Below are 11,562 nucleotides of genomic sequence, written 5' to 3' on the forward strand. Positions count from 1 at the left end.
ACATCCAGCAGCAGGAGACTCCTCTGGTTCTATAGAAGTCTATGAGAAAATGTTTCTTCTTCTCTCTTGATTTATTTCCTCAGTAACATTGTCCTGATGAGTTTATGTCTCAATCTGTAGTTTCAAGTCTTCTTCAACATGATGTTCATTTAGTAACTTATGGAAACATTTAAAATAGAGGATAAAGCAGCGTCTCTTTAGGGCTACTTGTGATTGACAGGTCACATGTTTTCTTCTTCAACTTTATCCCTTTCACAGTTTGTGTTTTCATTTCTTAAAAATGTATTTAGGTCAAATTTTATATGTAATTTTGCTGCTGCTGCGTAAAATGTTTTTTTCAGCGTTCGGTTGTGTCGGCTCTGCCCTCGCGTGTCACTTTGTGTTCCAAATAAACAAGATGGCGACGAACAAAATGCTAAACTTAAGGCTCTAGAAATTTACAGTTCTGGCACAAGAAGATTCTCAATCCGGCTAAACAAACAAAGCTTTGATCGGCTGGTTGTTTGTCCAACAGCAGTCATTGAACGCAACACCAGTGGCGGTGATTTCGAGGTCTACAACCTCCGCTTGGATTGGCCTTCCATAAACACAACTATAAAGGGTTGAGAGGAAACCACATAATAAGACAGAGACGGAGGCTGTGAAGGACGTCCATCTGTTGTTAACAACAGAATCACGTCCTGTTTCACGTTCCATCACGATCTCTGCGGCTTTCTGGAGCTGCAGCGCTGAGACATCTGTTAGGAGGAACAGTGGGGGGGGCTAAACGAAGACCCGCTTCACAGAGCAAGTTCTACGCATCACAGGAACACGCAAACTACAACATCTCTCCATCCTGTCATTTGTGTCCATTAAATCACAACCGGTTCTTCCTAAGAGAAGTAAGACAAGCTTCACTGCAGTAGAAACATTTCCGCCTGGTTCCAGTACAAACATTTGAAACACTGTGTGTCCTCAAACAAGTTGGTTTGTTCCAGAAACTGGAACCAGAACCAGGTCAGGGATCAGATGAACGTCTCCGTGTGATCGTTGTGTCTAGATTATTTTCAACATCTGGTAAGAATGAATCTCAAACCTTGAAATTGTTTAAGCAAACAGATATCTGTCCAGATCAAATGCTTCATGGAGGCATTCGCTGTTTCAAATATCAAATAGTGATCCGACCACAGTGAAGGCGCAGAGAGTTGTAAAAATGCATAACTTTAAACCTTCATTTCTTATAAACAGGTGAGTTGTATCCCATAGGCGGTGTTTGCCCCGGGCTGTATATCTGCTGTATATGAGGGTCCATGAGGATCGACTCCCGTTTGGAGCCTCAAGTGGTCGTTCAATGAACTGCAGCTTTCGGCTTCACTGCTCTGCACCGGAGACTGCCGATTGGTTTAAACCGGACCATCAGCACAACTGGAGACAGGTTTCCGGTGGCTTTGCTGCTCACGATCACATAAATACATCCGAACATGTTCCTTTTTACTGATGATGAGAACCAAGCTTCATATTCTTCTCCTCCGTGCTGTTCGGGAGGTTCGGTCCAATTGTGTAAGTAAGCGGTTGTTGTGAACGCAGCTTGAGTTTAATAAGACTGTCAAGACTCAAGAGACAAACATAAGTGATGGAGTTATTTCTAGTTTAGTTTATTTGATATGGACGGTAGAATTAGAACTGTAACAAACATTTATGCACATGGACCAGATGCACTTGAAGTTAAAATCGAGCTTGCCGTGCAGTGAAGTGGGTCATGAACCAGGACCAGGAGAAGAAGCCGTGCAGTGAAGTGGGTCATGAACCAGGACCAGGAGAAGAAGCCGTGCAGTGAAGTGGGTCATGAACCAGGACCAGGAGAAGAAGCAGGCTGCACTGCTAATCATGGCTCAACGGTCTTTGCACCTTTTCTCACTTTGCACTGCATCTTCTGCACAACGACTTAAAAGATTCATCTGATCACAAACCAAAATTTTGTCCTTTTTAATTTAACTCTGTTGTCAGTTGTTGTAAGCGTACTCCGAATAAAACGACGGTCCGTCGCCGCTGGTGAGAGTCGGTCTCGGACCTCATGAGGCTCGATTGCAGCGAGAACATAATCCCACCCAAATGCAGGAAGTGAACCAGAACACAGGATTATGGGCTGTGTTGGTGTTTTCTGTGCATTTGTTGATAATGGACACAAGTGAAGAACAGAACTCACTTCATTCTGCTCGCGTTAACCAGTAGCAAAGACTTCTCGTGCGCTGATACTTCGCACGCTGATCCTTCGCACGCTGATCCATCGCACACTGAACCTTCGCACGCTGAACCTTCGCACGCTGAACCTTCGCACGTTGATCCTTCGCACGCTGATCCTTCGCACGCTGATCCATCGCACGCTGAACCTTCGCACGCTGATCCTTCGCACGTTGATCCTTCGCACGCTGAACCTTCGCACGCTGATCCATCGCACGTTGATCCTTCGCACGCTGATCCTTCGCACGCTGATCCATCGCACGCTGAACCTTCGCACGCTGATCCATCGCACGCTGATCCTTTGCACGCTGATCCTTCAGCAAAACATTTGTTTTATTTGTTCGCTGTGAACCAAAAGGATGAATTTCACTCCGATTGCCAAACACACTACAGTCTGTGAACGCACCATTACTCTCCTCATTAAGGATTTACTCTGAACTCAACAACCTGCACCCCCCCACCCCCCCCGGCTCTACAGCTCATCACTTTACAGCAGTACAAACAGCACACACATCTGCCTCCCTCCGGATCCACACAGACTTCTCATCCACGTGTTAATGTCGTTGTGATATCTCGCTGACGCTGACACGAAGTGATGTCTGAGAGGAGCGTTCCCCGTAAGCAGTTTGATTCTGCTGTTGGCAGTTTCAGACGTGTTCCTGGAGCCATCTTTCTTATTTTTCTTTTAACGCAGAATAACTAAAGACTCGTGTTGGCAGCGTGGCGACGCTCCGGCTCAGGAAGCTGCAGCAGATTCTCCTGCAGACCCAGTGGATCCCAGCGGAACATATCTGGTGATCACATTAATGTGATGCGTTAACCTCACGATGAGACGTGCAGTTTAACTACATGTTGCAGCGTCTTTACTTCACTATACTTTGGACAACGTTCCCTCAGGAGCTTTCACCAAAGATTCCTTCACTTCCTACAGTGTGAAGGCAGAAGCCCCCCCCGACACGTTCAGTCTGCTGCGTCTCTTCAAGGGTCCGGCTGCAGCGCTGGAAGCTGCTGACTGTCAGTTTGGTGTTCTGACAACATTCAACGACGTTTCATGAGCTTCAGAGAGACGACAGCAGAGAGAGGACGCTGACACGCACATGTATCGATGAAGGCAGTGTATTAACATGGAGACGGGTGTACCCACACACACACACACACACACACACACACACACACACACACACACATACACCAAACTGTCTGACAGATGTTTGGTGTGTGTGTGTGTGTGTGTGTGTGTGAGATACAGCTCCTGCCACAAACTCTTCTTCTGCTCCTTAAATTAAAGCTCTCTGCACCTTCACTCTTCTTCAGAATAACGTTTACTTTGGTTATGAATCGCTTCAAACGTCTTCAGGAACATTTCAGAAGAAAAACTTCTGCACTGAACTCGTTTCTGATGCTCGACATGTTTGTTACAGATCATGTGAATCATCATTCTTTATCTTTAATCCATTATCTTATCATTTCATATTTATCTTATACTATTTGTTCTTGTGTGTGTGTGTGTGTGTGTGTGTGTGTGTGTGTGTGTTCTCACTTACTTTGGGTAGTTCATGCAGTAAAGTGTGTAGATGTCGAAGGCTTCACTCTAAAAGAAGACGAGAAAAAACAAACATTAAATCTTCTTTCACGTCATGAGATAAAGAAATATGTTATGAAATTAAATAAACTAATTCATCAAGATCATTGTACAAGAACAAACGCTTTGATTGGATATTTAATATATTATAATATAATATTATGTGATATTATTGTACATTTAATTTTCAATTTCAACATTTAATCGAACGTTTTACTAACGTATCGTTTCATTAGTGATCCGAGCGGCTGTTTCTCTGCAGCTCAGGAGGTCAGAGAGAAGCTGTGTGTTATAACATCCACACCATCCTGCAGCTCACGTCTTCATGTTCAGGAACATGCAACAAGAATATATATTAATAATAATAATAATAATAATAATAATAATAATAATAATAATAATAATAATAATAATAGTATTAAAACAAGAATTCTGACGTTTCTCTGCAAAGTCCTGATCTGAAAACATGTTACATTACATGTGTTTACAAACTGTCACGACTCTGCAGAACAATAAAGTCTCATTGATCCAGTTGATGTCACGACTTCACGACTTCGCGCACAAGACGTCGCGGGTTAGGGTGTACAAATGATCAGTTTGTGGCTGAAATATTCCTTTAATGGTCAGTAGCTGCTGACAAGTGTCAGAGCTGAAGCAGACAGCTGCTTAGGAAACACACACACACACACACACACACACACACACCAGCTGGTTTGTTGGATGACGTGTGCTGCAGTGAATGGAGGGTCCAGCTCTGCTGCTGGTTTATTGGGTGTTTGGGGTTCACTGTGTTGTGTTTCCTGTCACCTAACAGCCTCACACACACACACACACACACACACACACACCTGTACTCACCCTCTCTACGAAGCACTCTGCGATGGCTGCAGCGTGAGGACTCCTCTCCAAGTCCTCCAGCAGGTCACTGAGGAGACAGACGAGTGAGACTTTAGTGCAGAAGCTCTGAAGTATAAAGACAGCAGAGCGTCACATGTGACACACGAGTCCTTGTTCCTCAGCGTGCTGCTCCAGCAGCGTGCAGAGCATCAGTGAGGTGCTGCTGATGTTCACACAGAACAATCTGCACCTTATTAAAAATCTGTTTCAGGGACATTAAACTTGTGGGCTGAGAGCTTTGGAAACATTCATCCATTCACACACACACACACACACACACACACACACACACACACACACACACACTCTGTGTTTTCCGTGTTAATAATAATATATTGATATTATTTCCTGATGTTTTTTATTAAAAACACAAACACATATGTTCTGTATGTTAAAAGCTAGAGAGGATTTAGTTTCCAGTGTGAGACGTGTCATCGATCATCAACAAACACTTTGGTGCACTTTTGTGTTTTGTGCAGGAAAACATCTCAAACTGCTGCAAAACTGTAAAAAGTTCAACTGTGAAGCGAGAGCTCCAGATGTGAAGCTGATCCAACAGAAAGCAGGAAGTTGTGCTGTTGGATCAACATTTAATGGGTTTCAAGGGAGACATTTCTGTCTGACAGTCTGTGTTTTGGACACACACACACACACACACACACACACACACACACACACACACACACACACACACACACACACACACACTTAATAAAAGGAGCTGAAGTGATACAAATACAATCTCACACCTTTGCCAAATTGTGCGCACATGCAAGTACACAGACAACATGTAAATAAAAAAAAGCCAAGAATACAGAGTGTGTACGTGTGATTCAACAGTATCTTCAGTAAGTGTCAGAGGCAAACGAAGGACCTTTGACCTGCTGGATGTTTGTGCCTGAACCCTGAGCAGGATCACAGCTCACCCCCCCCCCCCCCACACACACACTTAGAAACCCATCTAGCCCTGTTTGACCCTCTTGTATTAGAAGCCCCAGCTCCACTGCACAGTGAAGTCCGTCCTCTGCACGTCACACGGTCCTGCTGGTCCTCCTGAGGATCTGAGGAGGATCTGAGGAGGATCTGAGGAGGATCTGAGGAGGATCTGAGGAGGACCTGAGGAGGAACTGAGGAGGAACTGAGGAGGAACTGAGGAGGAACTGAGGATCTCCCTGAGTCCTCAGCTCGGAGCACAAGTCTTCACGAGCAGCGATCAAGAAGTAAAGCAGGTGAGTGACGCAGCTGCAGCTCATCATCATGTCGCTCTGCAGAAAACTTTCAACTGAAGCATCATGATGATTTTGTAGAATTAAACTATGTTTTGATAATTTTAATAGAATCTCGCTGTAATTCTCTCATTTTATCTTAATATGAAAAACATCCATCGTTTCATTGGATCATCAGAATACTTTGTTGTGAAAATAATCAATAGTTGAAGCTCTAAATTATTTATTATAATTAATTATTTACATGAACGTTTATTTTACACTCAGAGAAATAAAGCATGAGAAGTGCAACATCTGGAAACATTAAAGTTTTCCTGGCAGCTTTTAAACATTTCTTCATCTTTAATTCTGCACATTGAACATTTCCTCATGTCACACACACACACACAGACACACACACACAGACACACACACACACACACACACACACACACACACACACACACACACAGGGAGAGGAGGTGTTACCGTCAGTGTTACAGAGGCTGAAGGTTTAATTTATATTTTAAGACCAAACACGACTAACTGAAAACAAACAACAGAACTAAACAGGGTCAAACAGGAACTAAATGAACCACACAAACATGCTCAACAGGGTCAAACAGAAAATGGGATAAACCAGGTCCAACCATGAATAACACCAAACAGCTGGAACAGGGCCAAACAAATTGACCAAAACCAAACAAGGAAACTGAACAAGTGCAAAATGGACCAAACGAGGCCCAACAGGACAACATAGAACAAAACAACTGAACTAAACTGGGACAAAGAAGAAAGAACAGGGACAAATAGGACTAAATGAAACCAAACAACTGGAACAAAAAGGGACGAAAGAAAACCAAATAGGGCCGAGCGTTGGCCAGGAACAAACAACTGATCTAAACCGGGACAAACAAGAAGGAACAGGGACAAATAGGACCAAGCAGGGCCAGACAGAACTAGGGAACAGGCCCAAACAAGAACAAACTGGACCAACGAGGCTCAACAGGGTCAAACGCAACCGAAAACTGGACACAACAGAGCCTAACAGGACTAAATACAACCAAACCAACTAGACCAAAAACAGACAAACAAAAATTGACCTGAAACAACAACTGGACCAAAAACTGGACCAAACAACTGGACCAAACAACTGGACCAAACAACTGGACCAAACAGGGACGTGAGTTTCTAACAACCAGCATGTTGTTTAGCTGTTCTTCTTACCTGACTTTCTTTTCACTTTGGATTTAACCCTAACCCTAACCCTAACCCTAACCCTAACCCTATCCCTGTGAAACACGGAGCAGCAGTCAAACCTGAGCACAGGTGTGGAACAAACCATTATCTGTTTAACAATAGGGGTGTGTGAAGGACATCACCTTTCATATTTTACTATGGATGCAAAATTCAATTCTCCAATTAGTTTTAATTTTAAAACTCTGAACCAAAACAAGCATTTAAAAAAAGTCCATTTAGGGGGTCGGCCATTTTCTATGTTTGCCTGAATGTCTGCAGAATTGTTTTACTCTCTTTATTGATCATCGAAGGGAATTATGTTTTCCTACTTCTGCATCAGAACCTGGATCACTTCAGACACAGAGGAGGACTGGCAAAGCCTCCTGGGAGATGTAGTTGTTGTTTGCTTAAAAACAAAGCCATCTCTATTTTAGAGGTTTACAACTAGTGGTGAAGTATAATATTAGTTCTCAAGTAAAGTACTCAAAGTACCATTTCACTTGAGCGTGTGCATTTTCTGCTTCACTACATTTTGCAAATATTTAAATGTTTCGTCCTCTATATTTATTTGATAACTTTAGTTACTTTGCAGATTCATATAATTAATATAACATGATAAACTAAAGTAGCTCCTCCTTCACCAGCTGCAACATTAAAGAGATGAACACATTAATGCAGCAATAATTATAAGAATATAATATATATTATTCTGCAGAATGAGTACTTTCTGTACTTTATATATATTTTAATGAGCATGATTTTGACTTTAACTGAATTAAAGCACATTGGAAGTAAAAGATCTGAACTTCCTTCACTGTTTACATCGTGTGAGTCTCAGTCTGCAGCGAGGACGAGTGTCAATAATCAATAAAGTTACAGGACAGTCAGCAGATTGAATTAGAGATATTTGAAACTCAACAACCACATGTGAGGTTACACCACAACACTCTCACTGCATTCTCAGTTAACAAGCAGAAATCAAGTCTCTCATTATCACACACACACACACACACACACACACACACACACACACACACACACACACACACACACACACACACACTCGCTCTCTCTCCTCTGGCGTCAGGCCTCATCTTGTGGCCGGCGGACATCATTAGTGGGGGATTGTGGGAGAGGGAGAGGGAATTCTGGGTGTTTTTGATTTTGTTTTTAGATCTGTGCCACAATACAAACAGTTTAATATGACCGAGAGAAAATAAAGAGACAGACAGAGAGACAGGGGACAGACAGAGGACAGACAGAGAGACAGGGGACAGACAGAGGACAGACAGAGAGACAGGGGACAGACAGAGGACAGACAGAGAGACAGACAGAGGACAGACAGAGAGACAGAGGACAGACAGAGGACAGACAGAGAGACAGGGGACAGACAGAGGACAGACAGAGAGACAGGGGACAGACAGAGGACAGACAGAGAGACAGACAGAGGACAGACAGAGAGACAGAGGACAGACAGAGGACAGACAGAGAGACAGGGGACAGACAGAGGACAGACAGAGAGACAGACAGAGGACAGACAGGGGACAGACAGAGAGACAGGGGACAGACAGAGGACAGACAGAGGACAGACAGAGGACAGACAGAGAGACAGAGGACAGACAGAGAGACAGAGGACAGACAGGGGACAGACAGAGAGACAGACAGAGAGACAGACAGAGGACAGACAGAGAGACAGAGGACAGACAGGGGACAGACAGAGAGACAGACAGAGGACAGACAGAGGACAGACAGAGGACAGACAGAGAGACAGAGGACAGACAGAGAGACAGAGGACAGACAGGGGACAGACAGAGAGACAGACAGAGAGACAGACAGAGGACAGATAGAGAGACAGAGGACAGACAGAGAGACAGACAGGCAGAGAGACAGACAGACAGAGGATAGACAGAGGACAGACAGACGGACAGACAGACGGACAGACAGGCAGAGAGACAGGGGACAGACAGAGGACAGACAGAGGACAGACGGAGGACAGACGGAGGACAGACAGAGGACAGACAGAGGACAGACGGAGGACAGACAGAGGACAGACGGAGGACAGACGGAGGACAGACAGACAGACGGAGGACAGACAGAGGACAGACAGAGGACAGACGGAGGACAGACGGAGGACAGACAGAGGACAGACGGAGGACAGACGGAGGACAGACAGACAGACGGAGGACAGACAGAGGACAGACGGAGGACAGACAGACAGACAGACGGAGGACAGACAGAGGACAGACGGAGGACAGACGGAGGACAGACAGACAGACGGAGGACAGACAGAGGACAGACAGAGGACAGACCGGAGGACAGACGGAGGACAGACAGACAGACGGAGGACAGACGGAGGACAGACAGACGGACAGACAGACGGACAGACAGGCAGAGAGACAGGGGACAGACAGAGGACAGACAGAGGACAGACGGAGGACAGACGGAGGACAGACAGAGGACAGACAGAGGACAGACGGAGGACAGACAGAGGACAGACGGAGGACAGACGGAGGACAGACAGAGGACAGACGGAGGACAGACAGAGGACAGACAGAGGACAGACGGAGGACAGACGGAGGACAGACAGAGGACAGACGGAGGACAGACAGACAGACGAGGACAGACGGAGGACAGACAGAGGACAGACAGAGGACAGACAGAGGACAGACGGAGGACAGACGGAGGACAGACAGACAGACGGAGGACAGACAGACAGACGGAGGACAGACGGAGGACAGACAGAGGACAGACAGAGGACAGACAGAGGACAGACGGAGGACAGACGGAGGACAGACAGACAGACGGAGGACATCAGCACACAGAAATATATCTGATAATTAGAGACAGAGAGGAAAAGCTTTTTGTTGTGGGAACAAACATTTTTAAGGAAACAAAAGAAACAATAATAAGAAAATAACAGAACTGTTAAAGGGCCGTATCGCTGTTTTTGTTTCATGTTTTTGAAAATGTGTTTTCTCTCAAATCTGTTCGTATGTCAGAGAATAAATCCCTATTTTTTATTTTTAAATTTGAGGTTTATTGACCTATAACAGAGTTTGATAAACAATACACTAATAACTCTGATTTATTTTTGGTTGAGTGGATTCTTTTGATCATTGTCCAAATCATCAGTTTTAAGATTTTCTTTACTTGCAGCAGTTGGTTTTAGTTTATTTCTGAAGAGCAGAAACTTCAAACTTGCTGTAGAGAGACGCAATAAAAGTTCTCCTGAATGTTGCGTTCAAGAACACAGCAACAGGGGCCGTGTGACCAAATGAACTCCAGACTACATGTTAACTCTCAGCAGGTTTTCAGTTTGTTCACACTAGAAAAGGGAATTCCACTCAAAGAAAGTCAGTAAATACTCAAAAATGCTTTTATTTTGAAATGTTTAGTTTGTCCCATAATGCAGTAGAAGAAAAGAGGACGACTCACAGCTGTGAAGAATTACAATGAATGGATAATGGAGACAGTTCCAGATATGTCTTGGAAAACAAAATAAATATGAATAGTTACACAGATGTTTAAAACAGTTTGATGCCACTTTGTTCAGTTTTAACTTCTGTCAGTACAAGATGGAAACGAATGTTGTTGTTATTATAATGTTCTGCTAAAACTTTATTCCCACCAAAAATGCATCTCATCTTTTATCGATGATGATCTTTCATTCAAAATACGACTTTTGACCTTTTGACCTTTAACAAACTCTCCTGTAAACAGCAGAAACACAAACAACTGAATAAAAGCAGGAGAAGAAGAGTTCAGAGCTTCTTCTTCTACAGTTATATTCCTGTTGTGGTTTCTGATTGGCTCCTGCCACTGTCAATCAAACAGCTATTTTCTTTCTCTTCTCTTGTGTTGATTCTTTGGAGTCTCAAACTTTATTAAATGTTTATTTCAGGACGTTTCTTTTCTTTTCTTAATATTTAGATTTAGTTTTTGACAGGAGGCCCCCCCCCCTCACTTTGAATCATGTCACTTCTTTTCTCAGGGGTTTTAGCTGCTACATACACAAACCTAACCCTGACCCCGCTCGACCCCCCCCCCGCAGGCCGGGGCCAAACCAAACACGGGGGGGGCCGGAGGATCTGCTTTTCATCCTACACAGAGTCCAACCTTTAACAAGAGTGATGAACTGCTGCTGACGCTCAGGCATCTCAGATACGCTGCTTAAATAAACTGAAGGGGGGGGAGAGGGGAGGAGAGAGGAGAGAAGAGGAGAGGAAGAGGGAGAGGAGAGGAGGACAGGAGAGGAGAGAAGAGGAAGAGGAGAGGGGACAGGAGAGGAGAGGAAGAGGAAGAGGAGAGAGGAGAGGTATAGGTGGATGCGATTGGAGTCGATCGTAGAGCGTATAGTAGTATTCTCTTTTCCCTTCTCTGCTCTCCCGTCCTCTTCCTTTCCCCATTCCTCTTTCTCTC

General features: G+C 44.3%; 1 protein-coding gene across 1 annotated transcript in view; it reads right to left on the reverse strand.

Annotated features, from left to right (window-relative positions):
• Positions 1–5,958, reverse strand: part of LOC115006300 (mucin-17-like) — a 41,034-nt gene extending 35,076 nt beyond the window's left edge. Inside the window, exons 1-3 of the mRNA XM_029428447.1 lie at positions 5,737–5,958; positions 4,661–4,765; positions 3,765–3,811 (exon numbers count right to left, since the gene is read on the reverse strand). Of these exons, the coding sequence (XP_029284307.1) occupies positions 3,765–3,811; positions 4,661–4,765; positions 5,737–5,958 (374 nt within the window). The remainder of the gene's footprint in view (positions 1–3,764; positions 3,812–4,660; positions 4,766–5,736) is intronic.
• Between the last annotated feature and the right edge of the window lie 5,604 nt (positions 5,959–11,562).

This window comes from Cottoperca gobio, unplaced genomic scaffold (assembly GCF_900634415.1).
Source record: "Cottoperca gobio unplaced genomic scaffold, fCotGob3.1 fCotGob3_93arrow_ctg1, whole genome shotgun sequence".
Classification (NCBI taxonomy): domain Eukaryota; kingdom Metazoa; phylum Chordata; class Actinopteri; order Perciformes; family Bovichtidae; genus Cottoperca; species Cottoperca gobio.